The sequence below is a fragment of the Neofelis nebulosa genome, chromosome 9 (assembly GCF_028018385.1).
Source record: "Neofelis nebulosa isolate mNeoNeb1 chromosome 9, mNeoNeb1.pri, whole genome shotgun sequence".
Classification (NCBI taxonomy): domain Eukaryota; kingdom Metazoa; phylum Chordata; class Mammalia; order Carnivora; family Felidae; genus Neofelis; species Neofelis nebulosa.
In genome coordinates this window covers 36448193-36472596 of record NC_080790.1, presented here as the reverse complement: position 1 = coordinate 36472596, position 24404 = coordinate 36448193, and the positions used below count along the sequence as shown (strand labels likewise).

The following is a 24404-nucleotide window of genomic DNA, read 5'->3' as shown; positions in this document are numbered from 1 at the left end:
TTTATCTCTGTTTTTGTTTGATTGTTTGTGCTTTGGTGCTTAAATTAAGGTCACAAAGATTCACACCCAAGTTTTCTTCTAAGAGCTTTACAGTTTTGGCCCTTACATTTACATCTATGATCTTTTTTTTTTTTTGAGAGAGAGAGAGAGAGAATGAGAGAGCTTAAGTCAGGGAGAGGGGCAGAGGAGGAGGGGGGAGAGAGAGAGGGAGAGAGAGAGAGAGAGAGAGAGAGAGAGAGAGAGAGAGAGAGAGAATCTCCAGCAGGCTCCACCCTCAGTGCAGAGCCCGCTTGCAGGGTCGATCCCACAGTCCTGGGATCATGACCCGAGCTGAACTCAAGAGCTGGATGCCCAGGACACTCAACCGACTGAGCCACCCAGGCGCCTCTATCTGTGATCCATTTTGAGTTAATTTTTATATATGGGATGAGATAAGAGTCCAAATTCAGGCTTTTGCATGTGAATACCCAGTTGTCCCCACACTATTTCTTGAAAAGACTATTCTTTCCTCGTTAAATTGTCTTATCACCCTTGTTGAATATTTATTTCCCATAAATGTAAGAATTTATTCCTTGACTCTCCATTCTACTTCACTGTCTGCATATCTATCCTTATGCCAATACAGTGGTTTTTCTTTTTCTTTTTTGCCTCCCACCTGCTTTCAGGGGGATCCACTGTAATAATCACACTGTCTCAATTACTATAGATTTGTAATAAATTTTCAGATCAGAAGTGTGAGTCTCCTACTTTGTTCTTCTTTAGCAAGATTATTTTGGCTATTCTGAATCTCTTGTGTTGCCATATAAATTTTAGGATCAGTTTCTCAATTTCTGGAAAAAAAAAAAAGGTAACTGGGATTTTCATAGGGATTCCAATGAATCTGAACATCTATTTATTGGAATACATTTTATCAACACCCCAAAAATGGGGCTCCTCCTTCAAAATACCTGTGTTGCGACTGCTGTTCTCTGGTATATTAGGGGGCAGTTTAAATACCAGTGGAATGGCTTTAAAATCAAATCTTGCTTGGGGCACATGGGTGGCTCCACCGGTTAAGTGTCCTACTCTTGATTTAGGCTCAGGTCATGATCTCACGGTTCGTGGGATCACAATCTGTGTCAAAATCAAGAGTCATCAATCCCTGAGTCGAGTTCCACGTTGACAGCCTGGACCCTGCTTGGGATTCTCTCTCTCTGCCTCTCCCCCGCTTGTGTGCGTGCTCTCTCTTGCGTGATCTCCCTCTCTCTCCCTCTCTCCCCCCCTCTCTCTCTCTCTCTCTGAAAATAAATAAACTGTAAATATAAAATAAAATCTTGCTTATCAAAAAAAATTCTATGTAATTCTCAAACCTTCTACAGATCATGTAGTTCACTATCACTTTTCTTTCTGGTTGAATCTAACTTTCTAATCTCGAGGGCATTGGATGAATGCTAAACCAATGGGTCCAGCTTCTGGCAGACTGGCCAGGCCACTGAGAGCTCATTAGAGTGGGTGAGGCATGGGGAGCTCCACATGTGGCTTTCCTTCCCTCTTCCCCATCTCCCAGAGCGGAGTGTGGCTGATAAGTGGCCAGGAAATGTGCAGGCACCTCTGGGGAAGGCTGGCAGTCCTCAGGGCTGCTGTCACGGGAACAGATAGCTCCTGAGGGGGCCTAAGGGTTTCAGCACACATCAGGATCACTGCGAAGATGTTTTTGTTGTTTCTATTTTATTTCCTACCACTTCACGGCGGGGGGAGGTGGGTAGTCAACAGAATTTGGTCCTTTTACAGTTTGTTTCCCACACATTTTTCTGAAACTTTTGGCATCTGCTGGCAAGGGCTTGCAGGCAATGAAAAGGAGTGAAGTGTTAAAGAAAAATCTATCATAAAGCAGGGAGACAGCTGATTATGCACAGCTTGATTGATTGCTTTTTCACAGATTTCAATAGCACTGGAGGTCAGGATTTTCATCGGATACATGAAATGCTGTTGAGAAAAATAAAGGTGATTCGTGTTTCTTGGCCTTGGCAAAGCGTAATGTGAACCCCTAGAGCTCCACCCTCAAAGTGCGCCCGAAGAAGAAGCCTTCACCTCATCATTTAACCCACCCCTGACACCAGTGGGATGCTGGGAAATAGTGACACTGAGCATCTCTGACATTATCCATCCAAGTAGTACGGGTTACAACGGCCTATTAAGCTGAAAGGCGGTACCTTATCTCCTGCCACCCGCAAAGAAGACAAACACTACCTGGTGTATAATAGAAAAAAAAAATTTTTGTTTTCAAGGAAACAACCGAAATGCCCAACAATAAGGGATGGATTACATAAATCATAGATCACTTATTCAATAGTCTATCATGGCAATATTGAAAATGGTAATGCGTACACGTAATTACTGTTGCATAAAAACATTTGACATAATGTTAAACAGGAATTAAGAATTATAAAACATAGAATTTATAAGTGGATCTCATGCAGTAAAAATTAAACATACCTCTCTCCGTTGGTACATTAGCATGGAAAAAAAGTCTAGAGTTGCACATCAGAGTGTGTGCAACAATCATTAAGTCTGGGTAACAGCATTCTCGGTAATATTCATTTATTTCTATTTCTGTATCCACATTTTCCAGTGGGTAGTCAAGAGACTTCTGGGAATGGTTCGAAGACAGCCTAGACATGCAGCCCGCGAGACGGAGATACCAGGCCTAGTTTGGGAGAGCAACGAGATCATACACACAGTCAACCTGAGTTAAAGAGAAAACTACTCACTTATCCAGAAGGTTCTCCCTTGGAATCCGAACCTCGCGAAATATTAAAATCCCATTATCCACACCACGCAGGCCTAGAGAGAGCAGAAGAGAGCTGCAGGGGGCAAATCCGTGCTAGCATCTGAACCACTACCCCTGCTCCTTCCCAGGCCTGTCTCCACTAAAACTCAAAACCCTTTTTTTCACTCCCAGAATGGCTGATGCTTCCCTATTTGGGGTGGGGGTGGGGATGCTCTCTGTTTTCTTGAGGAGCTGTGCCTTCTGTGCTCCTGGGCTCAGGTGGAGGATCTCGGTGCTGTGACTTGGAAAGGAAGAGCTCTAGGCAACAGAAGGAATGTCAGCCTGAACTCAGAGAAGGCAGGAAAGCCGCTTACTCCTCCAGTGATAGAGAAGTCAAATTTTTCCTCTTTCCCAGTGCTTCCTTCAGAGCACAAGGGGTACATGTGTGAAGCCAAGTGTCTAAAAAGACAAGAGAAAATGGCCACAAGAACAGCAGTGGGTGGCTGGGGTGACCCAACTCCCCAGAAGGTTCCTGAAAGCCCCTGGGCCCTTTTCCTAATGATACCTATCAGAGTCTAGGGTCTACTTTTTGTTCATTTTGCACTTAGAAAGATTTAATCTGAAGAGGAAAAAAAGTCTTTACTTAGTAAATGTCTTTATTTAAAACATCACCCCTTGGGGCGCCTGGGTGGCGCAGTCGGTTAAGTGTCCGACTTCAGCCAGGTCACGATCTCACGGTCCGTGAGTTTGAGCCCCGCGTCAGGCTCTGGGCTGATGGCTCGGAGCCTGGAGCCTGTTTCCGATTCTGTGTCTCCCTCTCTCTCTGCCCCTCCCCCGTTCATGCTCTGTCTCTCTCTGTCCCAAAAATTAAAAAATAAATAAATAAATAAATAAATAAATAAAACATCACCCCTTGACAAGGACACGGTTGCAGGTAGAAGCTTACAAGGAAACCAAAGCAGACTTTCTGAAGTTGCCCGTGTTTTCAATGTCTGGCACCACTTCACAAGAGCTGGGTCGTCTGCTCAAGAGGTGCTTTCAAGGGGAAAGGCCAGCAAGGGCCTCGGTCACCCCTGAGAGATACAATTAGAGCACTCACAACCCCACCCGCCGCCCATTCCAGCAGCCATGGCGGCAGTCAGTAAACACTGACAGGCCAAGGCGAGACTATCCCCTCCACCGAAGGATCGGCTTCTTGTCCCTCTTTTCTTTTTCTTCTTTCCTTTTTCTTCTCCCCACCTGTTTCTTTGGTTTGGTTTGGCCTTGGCTGTGGACAACCGGTGGAGCCCACGGGTATGGCCTGCTCTCACCAAGTGTTATAAATTGAATTGTGCCCCCACCCTCCAAAATCCACACGTTCGAGTTCTAACCCCCGTACTTATGAATGTGACCTTATTTGCAGATAGGGTCTTTACAGAGGTAACGAAGTTAAGAAAAGATCATTAGGGTTGCCCTAATCCAATGGACTGGTGTCCTTATTAAAAGGGGACATCTGAACACAGACACGCGCACGAGAAGGGAGAACGCCATGTAAGCATGGAGACAGCCATGGACAAGCCAAGGAGAGAGGCCTGGCACAGATTCCCCCTCACAGCCCTCAGAAGGAACCAACCCTGCCAGCACCTTGGCCTTGGACTTAGAGCCTCCAGAGCCGTGAGACAATACAGTGCTGTTGTTTAAGCCACTCAGCCTGCGGTACAACAGCCCCAGCAAGCCGGGTCGGTCCTTAGGATTCATCAGGGGCCTCCTGGGCACCAACACCAGGCTGTGGCTCAGGGGCAGGAGAGAGAGCACCTCAACCCACCCTCTGAGAGCCCACACATCCAAGAAGAGGAGAGGAGGCAAAATTACCCAGGGCGAAGCTGCCTCACGACTAGAAAATGCGAGAGGCTGGGAGAAAATGAGGCCAGTGCACATTCCTAAATGGCAATCCTCAACATTCCCCAACAGCTCTCACATAAAAGACTCTCATCGGGCTTCAAAATCAGAGTCTTCTCTGCCTTCACTGCTCTGGTGAATTATTATAGATCCTCCCTCGGGTTGGGGGAGGGAGGCAGGGAGCAGCAAAAGATGCAGATGAGGGTAGGAGAGGGGTCACCTGGGGACTCACCGTCTTTGTACATCGTATCAACGGCCGTCACTCCTGGGTACAAGCTTCCGTTTTCATCGCGGACAGGAACAATGCAACAGTGGGGCCCTAAGGATGACAAAGAGACAGCGCGAAACTCTCTTTTCAGGGCACTTGAGTGGCTCAGTCAGTTAAGCATCTGACTAGATATCAGCTCAGGTCACGATCTCATGGTTCAGGGGATCGAACCCCGAATCAGGCTTTGTGCTGCCAGTGCACAATCTGCTTGGGATTCTATCTCCCTCTCTCTCTGCCCCCCCCAACCCCCACTCGCTCTCTCTCTCTCTCAAAAATAAATAAATAAGCATTAAAAAAAATAATAAACTCTCTTTTCTAAAGATATAATTAGAGCTTTATTCATTTCCTGGGACAGTATACAATTGTGTTGATCCTGAAGCTCAGCCAGTTCTATGACTGAATCGTATACAGCAGTCCCCCCGCCCTTGTTCACAGGGATATGTTCCAAGACCCCAGTGAATGCCTGAAACCACAGATAGTACCAACCCCATCTATACATGCCATGCGTTTTCCTATACATACATACCTATGATAATGTTTAATTTAGGAATAAGGCCCAGTAAGAGATTAACAACAATAACTAATAATAAAATAGAACAATTATAACCCTATGCTATAGTAAGAGTTATGCGGGGGCACCTGGATGGCTCAGTTAGTTGAACATCCAACTTCAGCTCAGGTCATGATCTCACGGTTCGTGAGTTCAAGCCCCACATGGGGCTCTCTGCTGTCAGCAGAAAACCCGCTTTAGATCCTCTGTCCCCCTCTCTGCCCCTCCCCCACTTGTGCTCTCTCAAAAATAAATAAACATTTTTTTTAATTTTTTTTTTAACGTTTATTTATTTTTGAGACAGAGAGAGACAGAGCATGAACAGGGGAGGAGCAGAGAGAGAGGGAGACACAGAATCGGAAGCAGGCTCCAGGCTCTGAGCTGTCAGCACAGAGCCCGACAAGGGACTCGAACTCACGGACCGTGAGATCGTGACCTGAGCCGAAGTCGGATGCTTAACCGACCAAGCCACCCAGGCGCCCCTAAACATTTTCAAAAAAGAGGTACATGACTGTGCTCTCTCTGTCTCAAAATATCTTCTTACATTGCACTCACCCTTCTCTTGATGGTATGAGATGATGAGATGTGCGGGGAATGATGTAGGCCCTGGGATGCAGAGAACACTACTACTGACCCTCTGACCGCACGTCAGAAGAAGGATCATCTCTTTCCAGGCTACAGCTGACTGCAGGTAACGGAAACCACGGAAAGCAAAACTGTGGGTAAGCTGGGGGGGGGGGGGGGGGGACACGGGACTACTGTCATGCCAAAATGTAATCATAAATTTTGTCATCGTAAATATTTAAGAGATAAAGTTGGTACTGAATTTTATGCAAGCCAAAAACGGTGCCGTAAAATGCACTTTCAGGGTAAAGCACTTGCTAGAAAATAGTAATCGTAAAGGAAATTATTCTCGCTTTCTGCGCCAGCAACAAACCTTGAGACCTTCCATTTATGATGAGCGGAGCAAACACGGCCGCGTAATTCCCACACATCGCGTTTCCGACGAACATCTTCTCAGCATTTTCACACGGCGTGTCAATTACGAACTCCTACACAGAAAAAGCGCGTTCGAGTTTCTGCTTTCTTATGGCTCATTTCAACCCGTTGGCTCAGTGCAGTAAAGACTGTGAAATAGAACCACATCATGACCTCACAGCAGAGGAGCAGGCAAAACCCCCCAAACCCTGGTGATATATACTCTCACTCCCAAACACCCCACTGGCAAGGCTCACAGGGAAAGATGGGACATCTAATGACCTGGGACCCCTAGCTGGATGAGTCCACATCTATGTGTTTTATTTTGCCTGCTGGGCATTGCCCCTTCTGGCCAAATGACTTAGTTCCTCATGCCCTCCACTCTTGCCCAGGCCTTAAAAATCCCTACCTCATTGATATGGGTCTGTTGTTTAAATAGCAACCAACTGAGGGCCAAAACCATATGCCTGGCTGATAGCAAGCCTAATAGACAACGATGACCTATTTCCACCATGGCTTAGAATCTCAGTCCACACAATTCTGATTTTTATAAAAAGAAAAAACCTCATTGGACCCTTAGGATGATCGTTTCAGAACCTGCCCCTCTGTTTTCCTGGTCAATGAAGATAATAATTAAAAGTTCCCCCAAATGCATAAGCCCTTAAACTGAAGCATTGGTAAATAACTCTCCGTCTTATAAGGCAAAGAACCTTACAATATGCCACCCAGTTTGTCTCCACAGCATGACCGGGGATTCCAGCCCCATACAGCCTGAGATAAACTTGGGTCAGAAGAACACACAGGGCTTTTGTTTTCAGGCTCTGCTCAATCTCGGTCTTCTCTTTCCCCCTCTCCAGAAGCCAGTACAGAATCCCAGTGGAAATGCTCCCCTTCACCTCTAATTCTGCCTGCCACCCGAGTTACCCTTCAACCTCTTGCCAAGAAGGGACTGACAATAACTGTCAGCTCTGAATGCGGGGTCCCTGGGACAGGTCGGAGAATCCAGGGGCAACGGCAAAAGGGCAGGATTGCACCTTTAATTGGAGCTGACAGTATCGAAGATGTGGTTGAACTAAACCAACAAGCGACTGATTGTGTGAAGATTATCTCAGAATTCAGATTTTCAGGTGCATAGACTACACTTTCCCACTGGCCAAGAAATACACTCTTGAAGCCTAAGGAAACATTCTCTGACATGTGTTTGCACAGGGAAACTTTTAACATGTGCGAGCGCTTTTCAGAAACGTAAGTGGACAAGCTGAATCTTTTTTTAAGAGAAGTCTCTGGAGACTGCCCTTGTCTTATCAGGTCAGCCAGGATTTCTCAAAGAAAGGAATTATTTGAGGCTGGATGCAGTAACAACAACAACGAAAACACCACACACACACACACACACACACACACACACACACACACACACAAAACATCAAAAAAAAAAACCCCACAAAACCCCATGTGGCGAAGAGATGCTTACCCCTAGAGGATAGGAAGAGAAGTAGTAGAATGACCCTGTCCTGGCAGGAAAGATCTGGTGAGCTGGGGAAGAGGCAGGAGGCCATCCATCCCCGTACACATCTGATATACTCTGGGAAAGGAGGTTTGTCACTTCTGGCAAAGACACTTGATTTGGAAAGTTCGCATAAGCCAAAATGCTGGCATTAAAGCAGGATCTAAATAATGCACACCATGTGTGTTGGTTCCTACCATAATTAGTTGTTGAAGGCCAACCAATTGGTCAGTACTGTAAGCACTAAAACAAAACAAAACAAAACAAAAAAGTCTTTGGCCAGAGAGCTCTTAGCCTCATTCATTTTTGCTATTTAGCACAAAATGTAAAAATAAACCTCTCTCTGGCTTCTTAATTATCCGTACCACTAACCTAGCCACTGTCCAAAAAAATAAAAATAAAACAGCCAACCCACAGAGAAGAACAACCAAGAAAATGTAAGAGATTGGAACAGTCCTTGAGGGAGAGAGGGCTCATTCGATAAGCTCTAGCATTTTAAAGGGGAAACGAGGGGGGAAACACAGAAAGCGATGAGGGAGAAACCCGCCCCCTGCTCTGTCAGTTCTCAGTGGCTTGAGTTTATGATGGGCTCATTCTCTCTCTCACTCCTACCGGAGGCACAGCGCTCTCCAGAGTGTCCTCATCATTATGATTTCAACTTTGCGGCTCCCCTGCAGGAAGCGGCAGCTGCCGAAGCACACCAGGTAGCTAAATCGTTTATGCTGCTTGGGGAAAAGGGGACCCACACGGGGAAGTGATTTTGGCGGGGAAAAAAATAATAATAATTGTAAAAAGAAACAAATAAATAAGAACTCTGGATGCAGTTCCACCGCCCCCCGCCCTTTAACAAGAGCAAGGTGACCTCAGTACCATGGATTAGGGAGAGAAAAAACTGACCGACCTAAAACCCAAAAGATGTTCGGTCAGCATCCCGCCACTGGCAGAGGAGCTCAACTGTTAAGGGCAGTCCCACCCACTTGAACCAGACTCGCTCATTAACCACGTACTCAGAGCCCGTTTTTCCTACCCTCTGTGAGCCTCAGTTTCTCTGCCTAGAAAATAGGAACAATAATACCTTCCTACAAAACTATAGGATAGTTAACACAATGTTACATGTAGACTGCTTAGCCTGATGCCTAGCACACATGTGCTACATTACCAGAAGCGGCTTACCATCACGTTTACCGGATGGTTATTGCGAGGGAAGACAGTAAACTAAACAGAAGGGGGTCGACACTGAGCCAGGCGCATAGCAAGCATTCATTAACTGTCAGTCCTTATTCTTGCTATGACCTTGGACATCAATGACTATTGTAGAGAACTATCACCTGGGCAGGACAGGATGAACATAGTCCCAAACAACCATCATTTGAATCTGTCATTCTAAACTCTGATCACCTCCATGGGGCGCCTGGGTGGCTCAGTCGGTTACGCGTCCGACTTCAGCTCGGGTCATGATCTCGCGGTTCGGGAGTTCGAGCCCCACGTCGGGCTCTGTGCTGACAGCCAGAGCCTGGAGCCTGCTTCGGATTCTGTGTCTCCCTCTCTCTCTGGCCCTTCCCCTCTCGAGCTCTGTCTCTCACTCTTTCTCTCAAAAATAAATAAACATTTAAAAAAAATGTAAACTCTGATCACCTCTAATTAGCATTTGTGGGCCAGGAAAACCTGCTAACAAAAATTCAGATTCTGAAAGACAAACTCAGAAAAAATGAAGAACAGACTGAGTAGCCATACCTACGCTCATGTACCATACTTGCACACATATATTTACCCAAACTCATTTCTAGAAAGAACTCCAAAATTTATGTATTCCTTTGTAATTCTTAGGAAAGCCCAAAATCAAATAAGAAACTATGAAGGGGAGTGAAATAAATAAATACTTTCTTTTTTTTTTTTAATGTTTACTTATTTTTGAGAGAAAGAGACAAAGCATGAGTGGGAGAGGGGCAGAGAGAGAGGGAGACACAGAATCAAAAGCAGGCTCCAGGCTCCGAGCTGTCAGAACAGGGCCTGATGCGGGGCTCGAACTCACGAACTGTGAGATGAGATCATGACCTGAGCTGAGACGAGATCATGACCGACGCTTAAACGACTGAACCACCCAGGCACCCCAATAGTTACTTTCTTTATTCAGGGGGAGCAGGCTACCCAGGCGCCCCTAGAGAGTCTTGATGAACTGTTTTTTATAAATGAGAATGGAAGGAAAACTAATAAAGTTCATCACATACAGCAAACATAGTAAAAGTTAAGACCGTTTTGTGACATTCTGTTTTGGTTGCCATGTGAATTCTCACGCAGGTCACGGTTAAAAACACGGCCTAATGCCAGCAAGGAGGGCGTGGCTCCCGGTAAGGATGCCCCAGCCCACACAGCACCCTCCTGCCACACCGGGCAAAGGGGAGTGCAGACAAAAGCATCTCGTCCAGTCATTTACCTGCTGCTTTCGGGAAGGATGACAAAATGGCTCCAGTACTGTTCTCACAGAGTTGTCACAAGGCATCCAATTCATGAGTGCATGTGGAGAACGTGGAGCGGCGCCCACACATAGTGGGTGCTGTGACTGTGTTGGCCGATATTGGACACGTGAAAGCTGAGCGTATGCCCGCCTCCACTGAAGCACTTACCCATTTGTTCGAATCTGAGCACCTCGCGCCAGACAGCACACACAGAGGATATGAGGTTGGCCTCAGGAAGAAGGAGAGTCCTGTTCTGAACAGGTCTCCTGCCACCCTGAGCTGCAGAATGATGGGCAGAATCCTCACCTGCGCAGAGAGGCCAAAGGTGGCTTGGGTCTGGATCCCTCTCACGTCGCTCCCGTGGCCCCTCTCGGTCACTGCGAACATCCCAGTGTATTTCTGCCCCTGGAGTTTACCAGACAGTATAAGGGCATTAGCTAGTCAGGAGGTTGCTCTAACAGAGACTTCTCTGATGATCAAGAGTATGAGTGAGAGGGGAAGAGGTGAATTGGAGAGAATTGTAAGAATTCAGCCCGGCGGCAGCTAATGTGATAACAATACAATTTTTAGAAGCTAGTCTTGAAATTCTCATTCTGAACAAGATTCTTGCCGCCACCCATTCTCTGATTTCTTTTCTTGTTCTGCAACCATGCACACGCACACATCTAGCTACTGTGAACTTTTAAGGCTCTCCACGGAAGACCTCTATTGAGGTACGTGCCATACCTGGAGTGGCTGAAGCCACTTAGTCACATGTCCCGGGCTTCCAAGATTCCTGACTGCACCACCAAATAGCCAGTAAATTATTCCACGCTGAAAACAAGCACAGCATCGGCCATCGTTAGCAACAGTCAACAACTTAATGACAACGAAACCCCTGGTCAAGGGCCACTCAGGGAGCGTCTGTTCAGCTCATCAAGCCTTACGTAAGCCCCACCAGCAGCAAGGCATCCGTGCCCTTCCTTTCATTGCCTGGGAAGCTCCAGTCCCTGTCCGCAGACATAGCCCATGGTTCTGTCACTTGGAGAGGAGGACCCAGCACCACAAAGTGTCAGATCTCCATCCTCAGGGCTGCCCAGTTCAGCCCATCAAATGACTCTTTTTTTCTTCTTTCACTTTCCTTTCTTGCATTTCATCATGGTGAGTATACTTTCTAATCCCCATTCCCTATTTCCCTTAACTCCCCACCCTTCTCCCCTCTGGTAACTATCAGTTTGTTCTCTATAGTTAAGAGTCTGTTTCTTGGTTTGTCCTCTCTCTCTCTCTCTCTCTCTCTCTCTCTTTTTCTTTCCCTTTGCTCATTTATTTCTTAAATTCCACATATAAGTGATATCATATGGTATTTGTCTTTCTCTGACTTATTTTGCTTAGCGTTACACTCTCTAGCTCTATCCATGGGGTTGCAAATGCAAGATTTCATCCTTTTTTATTGCTGAATAATATTCCGTTGTGTATATATACCACATCTTCTTTATCCCTTCATCTTTGGTGGGCACTTGAGCTGCTTCCATGGTTTGGCTATCGTGAATAATGCTGCAATAAATATAAGGGAGTACGTATCCCTTTGAATTACTCTTTTGGTATTCTTTGGGTAAATGCCTGGTAGTACAATTCCTGGATAGTAGGGTAGTTTTATTTTTAATTCTTTTTTTAAGTTTATTTATTTTTGAGAGAGAGAGAGAGAGAGAGAGAGAGAGAGAGCATGTGCCAGGGAGGGGCAGAGAGAGACACACACACAGAATCCGAAGCAGGCTCCAGGCTCTGAGCTGTCAGCACAGAGCCCGACGCGGGGCTCGAACTCATGAACCGTGAGATCATGACCTGAGCCTAAGTCGGCCGCTCAACCGACTGAGCCGCGCAGGTGCCCCAGGGTAGTTCTATTTTTAACCTTTTGAGGAACTTCCAGACTGTTTTCCACAGTGGCTGCACCACTTTGCATTCACACCAACAGTGCAAGAAGGTTCCTTTTTCTCCACATCCTCACTAACACTTGTTTCTTGTGGTTTTGATTTTACCCATTCTGACAGGTGTGAGGTGATATCTCATTACACTTTTGATTTCCATTTCCCTGATGATGAGTGATGTTGAGCCCCTTTTCATGTGTCTGTTGGCCATCTGTATGTCTTCTTTAGAAATGTCTGTTCATGTCTTCTGCCCATTTTTTAATTTGATTATTTGTTTTTTGGGTATTGAGTTGTATCAGCTCTTTATATATTTTGGACACTAATCCTTTATTGAATATGTCATTTGCAAATATCTTTTCCCATTCAGGAGGTTGACTTTAGTTTTGTTGATTGTTCCTTTGTTAACTGTGCAGAAACATTCTGTTCTGATGTTTTCCCAATAGTTCATTTTTGCTTTTATTTCCTTTTCCTCAGGAGACATAGCTAGAAAAACGTTGTCACAGCAAATGTCAGAGAGATTACTGCCTGTGCTCTCTTCTAGGGTTTTTAATGGTTTCAGTTCTCACATTTAGGTCTCTAATCCATTTTGAGTTTATTTTTGTGTATGGTGAAATCAGGTGGTCCAGTTTGATTCTTTTCCACGTTGCTGTCCAGTTTCCCAACCACCATTTGTTGAAGAGACTTTTTCCCATTGTATACTCATTCCTCCTTTGTCACAGATTAACTGACTGTATAATTGTGGGTTTAATTTTTGGGTTTTCTGTTCAAGTCCATTGACCTACATCTCTTTGTGCCAGTACCATACTGTTTTAATTACTACCGCTTTGTGATATAACTTGAAATCTGGAATTATGACACCACCAGTTTTGTCTGTCTTTCAAATGACCCTTCTGAACGTTCAGTCTGCCTTGTCTGCTCAAGGGCTAGCTTAGTGCCTGGTACGTAGAAGATGTGCAGCAAAGTATTTGTGCACTGACCCCAGGCACTGGCCCAGCCTGCAGAGGTGAGCCCGGCCATGAGCAACAGGAAAGCTGATGGAAGATGCAATGCTGCAAAACGAGCAGGAACTCAGCCTGGGATGAGATGAGACAGCTTGGGCTCAAAGCCCAGCTCTGCTACCCACTGGCTGTGGGACCTTGGACGAATAGCAATCCTTATTCCCACTTCCGACGAAAGCAGTGAGCGATGAGCGCCCCCACTCTTACTGAGCCCTCAGCCTTCCGAGCACTGAGCTTCACACACACAAGCTCGCTGATTCCCACAACCACCCTGGGAAAAACACATTATCACCTCCACTTGACAGATAAGGACACTGAGCTTCCAGAGAGGGGACTGGCCAGCCCAAGGCTGCACCCTGAGATGGCGAGCAGGGCTGGGGTCCCCACCCAAGCTGCCTCATGCCTAATAGCACTTCCTAAGGTTGCTGCAAGAACTCAGTGACGGTCAACTGCCAAGTACTTTGGTCATTTATAAACCCTGGGAAAGCGTTGCTGGCAAGAAGGAAGTGAAGGAGGGGAAAGATGAGGAGGAAGATGAGAAGGAAGGGTGACTGGAGTGAGGCCATTTGAAGGGAGCAGGGGACTGATGACAAAGACAGAAGAGCTCAGACAATGGCTGTGTTTGCAGGTTAGCACGCCTTCTCCTGTCCCAACCACACAGCCCCGGCTTTCCTCTGGGGAGCCCTCCTCCCCCACAATCAGTCCAAGTGGTTTGTGGCTGATGTTGACCTCCACTCCCAGCTCTAGGATAAGCCTGGGACCCAGGACTGGCCAATCTGCATAATATCATGGCCCTACGGGATGGCTTCAGCATAGACCCATGATCTGGATGGATCCAACCAGAGTGGGCTCTGGGACACATGGGTGGGCTAGTAGAGAAAAGCAGCTCTCTCTTTTTCAATGCAATGGACCTAGAAGAACGGAGGCCCAGTGCCGCTGGCTGCTCTTGCCTTCGCAAGAACTGGTATATGAAACCAACACATGGGGTCAAGGTGGGGAGAAGGAGAAAAGCAGAGACATGAGAGAGACCAGATGCCACACGTCCACCCCTGAACCCTGATGCACTCTGGACTCTTCAAATACAGCAGCCCCTAGGTACCTTTTCTTCCTGGGGTCGCTATAATTGAATGAGCCTTAGCAGACAAAGTAACCCCAGGGAAGACCTTGCAGGAAGGGAAATGGTGGGAACAGAATCTTGAGATGCTCCTGTCCGGGAACTGGCACCAGCCTCGGGCGAGAACTAGTCCCTGTCTTCCACGTGCATGGTCAGCCTGGCACTCGCTGTCTTAAAGGGCACTTCAGCTTTAACGGCCTGACCAGCTGAAACGCTCTGACATCATGACAGACAAATGTCATTAATAGCATCTGACATATGGAGTGCTTTCATTTGGAGAAGCATAAAGTGTCCTCAGAAACGCTCAACACTCTGATGACTCAGCACCCCCTCCACAGAACCATTGTGATACACTGCTAATTCCAGCCTGGAAAGATGCAATCAACCCAAATAGTAATGTTTCCCCCATAAGCCATCTTGGAAATCAAGTTAAAGAAAAGTGTTTTTCTAAAACTAAAACAGATTGAATTCTCTACCCCTAAATCTCTCTGGCGGGTGGCTAATGCATTCTTTACAAATATAGTCCTTTTCTAGATTTTAAATCCTTTCCTCCTCTTTAGAAAAGGGGGGTGGGGCGAATATTTCATCCACATGTTGAAAACCTCCATTCATTAAATGCCATTAGTAGGAGCACTGGGCTGGTGAGTGAAACCTGTAGGTTTGCAGAAACCGCAGCAGTTAACAGAGGCGGTGTCTGCATGACCCCAATCCACATAGTCACTTAAAATGGGGGGATTTTCCCTCATGGGCTAGACAGTGTGTTCCCAAAGCCACATTCTCTGAAACGCAGATAATCTGACCAAATGGGGCCGACGCAGGGGGAGCACCTGAGCATTCTATGCAGATGACTCCCTGGCCTAACATAGGCTTTCAGCAGGTGCCTCTCGTGAGTGGCATGGATCCCAGCCCAGCCGGCAAGGAGGTGCCCACGCTGCGGCCACTGAGGTGAGTCCAAGAGCAGTGGTCAGACTACGGTGGTGAAGGGGGTGAGAAGCAGAGGCAATCAAGGTAGATTCTGGAGACAGAGCTGATGGGCTGGATTTGGGAGAAGAAGGCAAGAGAGGGCTCCAGGTGACACCTGGGTTTTTGTCCCGAGTCTCCAGACGGATGGAGGCCCATTGCAGGGGTGGGGGATGCTTGCAGGAGCAGCCAGAGAGAAGGGAATGGATTCGCTAAGACAAGGACACAGAGATTGAATGAAGAAGGGCACTAAGCCATCATGAGGGCACAGGGCAAAGTGTCCTTTCAGAGAGCAGTGTCCACTGCTATCATCGTGCCCTGTGGGCACCCTGGCCTCCAGTCCACCTCGGTGGACAGGACCCAAAGAATTCCATTTGTTCTGAGAAGACCGAAGACAGCAGTGCTAAGGAAATGAGAAAAAGGGGAGGACACCTAACAAAAACTCTAAATCTGCGCGCACCTTGTGTTGTCTGGGAAAGCTCCCTCTTCTCCTTTCTCACTTATCCGGAGGAGGAAAAGGACAGCTGCATCAGGGGCATGAGGTCTTGACCACAACTTGTCCGGTGACGGCTGGCAGTAGCCTCTGGAGGCCACAACCAGAGCTTCCTGGGGGCTGGGAACTGCGGTCAGGACAGGCCGACAGGGTTCCAGAAGGGGGCTTCTTAACTTCCAAACGATGACTAGCAAGAAGTATAATCCCACCATGGCAGGGAAAGCTGGTGGGCTGGAGCTGGAACGCAGATCGACTTCACCTCAATCCACCAACGGAGCCACTACCTAGAAGACTGCCGGGAAGGGCTCTGGACCACATCTTTTTTTTTGGGGGGGGGGGGCACAGTCACCACCACTTATCGAACTCCTGCTACATGCCAGCCATGGCATGGAGCTCCTCATAGGCATCATCAATTTGAATCTGAACACAGCCTATGAATGGGCATTAGCAGGACCATCTTCACAGGAGAGAAAACCAAAGTCACCCATCATGAACTTGGATGTAGAAGGAGCATCCGTGAACTGTGACGGAGAGGTCCCAGAGACAGAAGGTAAACCCACGTCATTCTGACTGTCTCCGTGCCACGACGGACCAGGCAGGTTTGTCATGCAGGCCAGGAAGTCTGCCAGTGCCGCAGCTGCGATTAGGCCAGGCCCTTCCTACACAGTACTCCAACAGTGGTTCTCCTAAAGAACCTTCGAGTGCATTTAGAGTCTTTTCGTTCCAAGAGCAAATGAGGCACTGCAGGTGTTTTTTCAGACAATGGTGACCCCAGAAAGGATAATGCTACGCGGACTGCATTAGGTTCTCCCCAGAATTCATGTGCTGAAGCCTTAATCCTCAATGTGATGGTAGAAGGATACGGGGTCTTTGGGAACCAATTAAGTTTAAATGAGGTCATGACAGTGGGGCCTTCATGATGGGATTAATGCCCTTATAAGAGATACCAGAGAGTGTTCTTTCTCTCTCTCTCTCTCTCTCTCTCTCTCTCTGCCCAGTTCCATTGTGAAGACAGCAAGAAGGCAGCCATCTATAGGGAGAGAGTCCTCACCAGGAATTGAATCAGCTGGACCTTGATCTTGCCAGCCTCCAGAACTGTGAGAAAATAAATTTCCGTGGTTTAAGCCACACGATCTATATATTTTATGAAGGCAGCCCAAGCAAACTAAGACAGATAGTGGGCTGGTTCAAATAAGGAAGAAGGGGAACAGTCGTGGGGAAGAAGAAAAGGCAGCATGTCACATTTCTTTGGGCCCTAGAATCCTTCCAGATTGCATCAATGTGTCTGGTACAAGACCTTGGGCTGGCTCCCAAGCTAAAGCAGGGATTCAAAGCCCTGAGTAAAGGAAGTCTTCCCCTGGCGCCTCTCACTTTCCCACCCCCCTCGCTGTGAGTCGCTCTCAGAACCAGCCTTGACCCTGCCAACACTTGGCTGTGTTAGTCCAACTATGTTTGTCCAAAGCGCTCAGGGACACCCACAGCCTTTAGATAGCACAGACATGGAGGGAGAGAGAAAAGGGGCCCAGGCCTGTGGGCACAGATGACTTAGATGAACTGACACTGACACGTCCTTGACATCAAGTTGACAGCCAGCTCATGGGAAGGTGTAAAAGGAAAGCAGGCAGAGGCCAGCAGCTGCCCTTGGGCTGGCCGAGAGATCTGGGGATGCCCTGACCAGCCCAGGGCTCACAGGAATTGTATTCCCAGCACATCACATCTCCCTCCACTGCCCACAGGAAAGACAGCCTTGGCCCTTTTGTGCTAGGCTCAGGGGCACAGTCTACATGTTCCTCTAGCTGTCTGGGAGATCCAAGCACAAGAAAAACAAGTCCACTGCAATGACTGATGTGTGGGAAGGCAAACAGGGTTAATGGTAACTTTTGTTAAATTTTTAATGTTTCGTTTTTATTGTGGTACAATGCATTTAAGATAAAGTTTGCATTTTAACCATTTTTAAGTATACAGTTCAGCGGTATTAATTAGATTCACACTGTTGTGCAACCATTGCCACTATCTACCTCCATAACTGTTCATCACCCCAAACAAAAACTCTGTGCCAATGAACTCCCCATTTTCCTGTTCCTTCGGCCTCTGGTAACCCATGATCTACTTTCTGTCTCTGTGAATTTGCCTATTCAAGAATCTTCATGTGAGGGGCGCCTGGGTGGCTCAGTCGGTTAAGCATCTGACTTCGGCTCAGGTCACGATCTCGTGGTCCGTGAGTTCGAGCCCCGCGTCAGGCTCTGTGCTGACTGCTCAGAGCCTGGAGCCTGTTTCAGATTCTGTGTCTCCCTCTCTCTCTGACCCTCCCCCGTTCATGCTCTGTCTCTCTCTGTCTCAAAAATAAATAAACATTAAGAAAAAATTAAAAAAAAAAAAAAAGAATCTTCATGTGAGTGGAACCATCCAATATTTGTCCAGTTGTGTCTGGCTCCACGCAGCGTCATGTTTTCCAAGTTCATCCAGGTTGTAACAGGGACCAGAAGTTCATCCCTTTTTATGGCCGAATAATATGCCGTCATGTGCATGGGCCATATTTTGTCTATCCATTCATGTGATGACAGACACTTGGTTTGTTTCCACCCTTTTAGCTGCTGTGAATAATGTTGCGATGAACTCCGGCATACAAGTATCTGTTGGAGTCCCTACTTTCGATTCTTTCGGGTGTATACCTAGGAATGGATTTCCTGAGTCATGTGATAATTCTATGTGTAACCCTTCCGGTAACCGTTTTGATGCTATGTATTCTGTAATCGTTTCATTCTCATGTCCTGATAATATATAACAAGAACGCAGGGGATGAGCTTCTTCAAGAAGTTTGCCCTCTAGTGGTGCTAAGAGACCTACAGCAATTAGACACACAGATAAATGGGTAAGTTCAAAGCGGGCACATGCTGTGATAGAAAACTGTAAGGTACAAAGGTATGAAGACAGGTGACCACAAGTAGAGGGAATTAAACTGCAGGCGTGAAGGGAGCTTCCCTGCGCGGAGGACACGTGGGCTGGGGCTTGAAGAAGGAGCAGGTGTCAGGCAGGTGAAGGAGGGGAAAAAATCTATTCTAGGTGGTAGCAAGAGTGGTCCAAAGGTGGGTGACAGGAACAAAAGAATGTCAGGTCTCCTAGGGAGGAGGACAAAGTGATACAGCAGGTGTCTGGAGAAGTGAGTAGGGTCAAACCACATAAGGGCCCGTGGGCCATATTAAAAATAGGAGGGCTTCTCTAAAACCTAAGGGGAAGGAGTTTTAAGCAGAGGAGTGGCATGATAAGAGAAGCATTTCTAAAGACCTGTTTCTTTAAATCTATTCAAATTTTCATCTAGGATACTCAGGAACCAAACTTTTGCGTGTGTTCATTCTATTTATTTGCGAGAGAAAAGAGAGTACGAGCAGGGAGGGGCAGAAAAAGAGGGAGGCAGAACCCCAGGCAGGCTCCGCACTGTCAGCACAGAGCCTGATGCGGGGCTCAAACCCACAAACCATGAGATCATGACCTGAGCCGAAATCAAGAGCCGGACGCTTAACCAATCGAGCCACCCAGGCACCCCAGGAGTAAAACTTTTTTAAAAGCCTTTTGTTTTGGAAAATTTTAACCAAAATACAAGAGTATAATGAACTCAACAATGACCAGCTTGTGGTCCATTTTGCTGCGTCTTTTCCCCGATCCACTTTCCCATGCTACACCCCAGGTAATCCTGAAGTTTACATCCTGTCATTCCATCCCTAAATATATCCCATACACCTGTAAAAGGGACTCCTTCTGAAAATGTAACCCTAAAACCATTACCCCACCAAAAAATATAATAATAATAATTCTTTAGTATCACCAAATATCCAAAGTTCAAATTTCCCCCACTAACACATAGTTTTGTTTTTCGGGTTTTTATTTTAGTTTGTTTGAACCAGAATCCAAAAAACGTCCACACATTGCAAGTGGTTGAAATGTTTCTTAAACCACAGGCTGCCTCTCCCTTAGTTATTCAAACATCCCCTGTGCCAATTCTATGCACTAGGATCCGTGCAAGACCCTAAAGTTGCCAAGGAGAGGGCTCCCCACCTAGAATGCTGGAATCGATGGTGATTTCTGCATGGTCACCCCTCACCACAGGCTTGCTGAAAAGAAGGCCGGTAGGGAGAAATACGGTAAAAACACAAAGTGAGGATCTTGAGTCTAGACAGGGTCCCCCAGTATTTCTGAGAGGGAAATCCATCCGTTGTATCTCAGCTGGATTTCTTCCATCTGGAAGAAACAGCCAACCCATCCAGGAGGGAAGAGACCCTGCCTGGCTGAAATCACAGGGAAGCCATTCTCCCCCAAAGGGCCTAATGGTGGGTGCCTTCACCACAGATGGCACTCACAAATTTCTTTGTTTTTAATTCCTACCCATTTTTAGGGGCATCGGGCTGGCTCAAAGAACACGCGACTCTTGATCTTGGAGTTGTGAGTTCAAGTCCCATGTGGGGTGTAGCGATTACTTTAAAACATAAAAATCTAAAAAACAAAAAATACAAATAACACAGTTCCTACCCATTTTTTAAATGTCTACACTGCAAAACAAAAATAACTGCCATTTTGGACTCACCAACGATTGACTTGGCTTCCTCTCTGTTCATTCTCTCTTCGTGTTCTAGGTATTTCTCCCCTTTGGGGACATCAGGATGGAATTTTTGGATGCAGGGACGTATTTTGAGGCACAGTGGTGTCCAGGGAGGGAAAGGAGAGCATATACATATGCCACACAGATGACCCTCCGCTGGGGACTTCGGGGTACCATGAGGAGCCACAACCCTCACACTTCATGCATTATTCTGTTCACCTTTGGTGACCTGGGGACGTGCAAAGCAAGCCCACAGTGCAATGCCATTTTATTGCCCATTTGACCAGCAAAAATGGAGAAGCCTAAGAATTCCAAGTGTTGTAGTATATTCACGCAAAGGAATAGGAAAAATGGATGAACTTCCATCTGTATATCATTCTCAAAATGGCCAAACTAGAGAGACAGAGAATAGATTAGTAGTAGCCGAAGGACAGGGAGGGGGTGGAGACTGGGTGCAACCACAAACGGGTAGCACTAGACGTTTCTTTGTGGTCATGAAACAGTTCTAGATCTTGATTGGGGCGGTGGTGGTTGCATGAATCCACATATGGGACCAAACTGCATAGAACTACACACACACACACGGAGTACATAAAAGCTAGTGAAATCTGAATAAGGTCTGTAGTCTAATACTGTACTAGTAGAGTACTATAGCAGGGTTGATTTCCTGGTTTTACATTGTGCTAAAAGCTAAAGAAGATGTCACCACCGAGGGAAGCTGGGTGAAGAGTTCATTTAACTCTCTTCTATTTTTGTAACTTCCTGTGAGCATTAGTATTTCAAAATAAAAAGATTAAAAAAAAAAATACGAATGCAGTGGCATGCTATAATACAGATCGATCTTAGTGATAATATTTAAGTGAAGAATCACGAATGATTATGAAAATTTAGCTTTATAACGGGTGAAAATGATTGACACGGTGCAGTAAAACTAAACAAACAAACAAACACGAAAGAAAAAACAAATACAAGGTTGAATATAATGGGTAGAGAGGAATCAGGGCGAGGGGTCGTAAGGCGTACCATGTTGCGTCTATTCCAGTGAATAGACTCATACCTGCAGGGTTCCACTTTGTACCCCTTGCTGTTCAAAACTAGGTTACCAGCTCACCAAGGGTGGGGTGCCCAGAGCCTCTCACCTTTACTCCTGTGGCCATGTCCGCCATGGAGAGGACTTCTCCTATGGCCAGGCTCCGACTGACAAAATTCTTTGTGTTCTCTGCCTGAAAACATGACAGACCCAACGTCAAGGTTTCCTTATGGTTTGAAATTAAGTAAATTAACATGTTAATTGAATTTAGTATTTTTTTATAATAAACGTTATGTTACTTTCATAATAAAAATTCAACACAATGAAAGCAATTTTTTAATTAAGAATACTTCCCATGACCCTACTGAAATAAATGTGTTCATGCAATATCTTAATGTGGCCGTCTGGTCTCTGACACATCAGAGGAGAGTCGACTGCACCCGCGTGAAGGCCAGGCTCCTGGCAGACTGCCCTCGGGCCTCGTGCTGCCTTGACCAAGTTTCTCCCTCGCAGCTCCCAGGAGCCTGACACCCCCCACGCTTCTGCCTAGCAACGCGGGGCACCACGGCCTCTTGGAGCCAAGGGACGTTCCCACCAACAGGGGACGCCTGGCTCGGATCCCCGCGACAACCTTGATCTGAAGACAGAGGATTCGGAAGGTTTGGGAACACTGTGGACACAGAGAAAGCAATATTCTTCACTTTCCTTTCTAGATCTTCTCAGGGCTTTGATAAATAAAACGCAATGAGGTCCCAGTCCCCCTTCACTGCCCTCCTCTCTCTCGCTGTACACAACAGCCACAAATCCCAAAGTTCCATGAACACACTTCACCAGCCAGATAGGAGACAGGGCAGAACCCCTGTCGCTGTTTTATTTTTAAAATTCACGGGGCACCTGGGTGGCTCAGTGGGTTAAACGCCGGACTCTTGGTTTCTGCTCAGATCATGAACTCGAGGTTTGTAATGAGCTCGAGCCCCGCATGGGGCTCTGTGCTGACAGCCCAGGGCTCGCTTGGGATTCTGTCTCCCTCTCTCTCTCTCTGCCCCTCCCTTGCTTGCTCTCTATCTCTCTCTCAAAATAAGTAAAAATAAACTCTAAAAAAAAATTCAGAAGCAGGCAGCATTTCCTTAGACGGTGGTTGGCCCCTGGGTGTGCAAATTGCAATTATCCATTGTTGGAATTAATGCTAGCCTTCCTTAATTCTCCAGTGTCTCCTGAGACCCAACCAACAGCGCTGGAGCTTGTTGCTTATTGCGTACATGTGTGTATACACGTGTGGTGTGTGCGCCTGTGTGGACATGTGCCTGAAAACCGCCCCACCAGCATCAGGATGGTAACCAACCTTCCCAGAGTGACTCTCAGTTTCCACAACGGCTGACGCTTTTTCCCCAGAATACACTAGGTTTTCCCCTCTTGTAGCTTTCTGCAATGTTTCTCTCGAGCGTTATTAATTTTATCAAACAGCAAAACTGTCAAGATTTATGACTCTCACACTGGCTCCAACCCAATGCATCTTGTATTGATTAGGTCTTAAAATATCTCCAGGCTCGAGCATGAACCATTGCACGGCTCCAGCTTCAGCTCACACTGGAGAGTTAGTTACCAGCAAATAAGGAATTAAAAAAAAAAAAAAAAAAACTGTGGCAGGGATTCGCGGACTTTCTCTAAGGGCCCATGTGTCCTCCGTCCTGTGGATCTTCACAACTCTCCGTAAGAGGCTAAGAAGGACAGGAAGTACAGAGCTCATATCACAGAGAGAAAAGTCCGGGCTCAGGAGATCAAAAGACTCATCCAACCAGGGTCACCCAGTAAGTGGGAAAGCAAGGGCCAGGGACAAGATCTTCACATTCCCCATGTGAACATCTGGTGCCCACCCCTCACTATTAAGCTTACAGAAGCCCCAGGACCCGGGTGATCTTTCTGAGAGTCACCCCACCCTACATCATTACAACAAACCCTTCCTCACATTAACCCGCCTGCTCTATTTTAGCCAAACCTAAACCATCAGGAGTAAGTAAATCCCTCAGAATCTCCGACTCTTCACAGTTTTCTTCATAGTTCATTCCTTCCATTTATACTGTTGATGCAAGAGCATGCCTTTGTCATTAGCACTGTCCAAGTGGTCATTTGTGCTCACGAGTTCGAAATCGATTCAATCACGTTTGCTAAAGAATCAACCCCAAACTCAGCCATCTTAGTGCATTCTGAATTATTTATGATGATTATTTTCCTTCCCCAGTCTCTGCACGAGTCAGCAATCTTTGTTATTAGATCTGATGGACAATGCCAATAGCAGTTTGCCATTAATCCTGTGATGGTGATTTAAGCATTCCTTTGGATTGGTCTATTTTAAGACATCAGGAAAAGCTCCAGAACTAAGACTAGGCTTAATTTGATGGACTGCCTCACTGGCATATATTTTAAACATCTTTTCCACACATAAACTCTTTCTTTTCTTCCATTCTTTCATTTCTGATTCATTTATTATTCTTAATTAAAGAATGTCTAATATAGACAAGGCCCCCCTCTCATTCGACTGACAACATAATGGTGTCTGTACTGATAATGATCAATAAATAATCAACACGTGGGGCACCCAGGTGGCTCTGTCGGTTAAGCATCCAACTCTTGATCTTGACTCAGGTCATGATCTCACGGTTTGTGGGTTCAAGCCCCATGTTGGGCTCTGCGCTGACAGTGTGGAACCTATTTACATTTCTGCATAATAGATGGTCTCAGGGGCGCCTGGGTGGCGCAGTCGGTTAAGCGTCCGACTTCAGCCAGGTCACGATCTCGCAGTCCGTGAGTTCGAGCCCCGCGTCGGGCTCTGGGCTGATGGCTCGGAGCCTGGAGCCTGTTTCCGATTCTGTGTCTCCCTCTCTCTCTGCCCCTCCCCCGTTCATGCTCTGTCTCTCTCTGTCCCAA

At 46.6% G+C, this 24404-nt stretch overlaps 1 protein-coding gene across 1 annotated transcript in view; it reads right to left on the bottom strand.

The window, feature by feature from the left end:
- ACOXL (acyl-CoA oxidase like) overlaps positions 1 to 24404 on the bottom strand; it is a 341287-nt gene that overhangs the window by 290382 nt on the left and 26501 nt on the right. The window contains exons 3-8 of the mRNA XM_058683275.1: positions 21589 to 21672; positions 11113 to 11199; positions 10693 to 10791; positions 6383 to 6497; positions 4860 to 4946; positions 2751 to 2823 (exon numbers count right to left, since the gene is read on the bottom strand). Of these exons, the coding sequence (XP_058539258.1) occupies positions 2751 to 2823; positions 4860 to 4946; positions 6383 to 6497; positions 10693 to 10791; positions 11113 to 11199; positions 21589 to 21672 (545 nt within the window). The remainder of the gene's footprint in view (positions 1 to 2750; positions 2824 to 4859; positions 4947 to 6382; positions 6498 to 10692; positions 10792 to 11112; positions 11200 to 21588; positions 21673 to 24404) is intronic.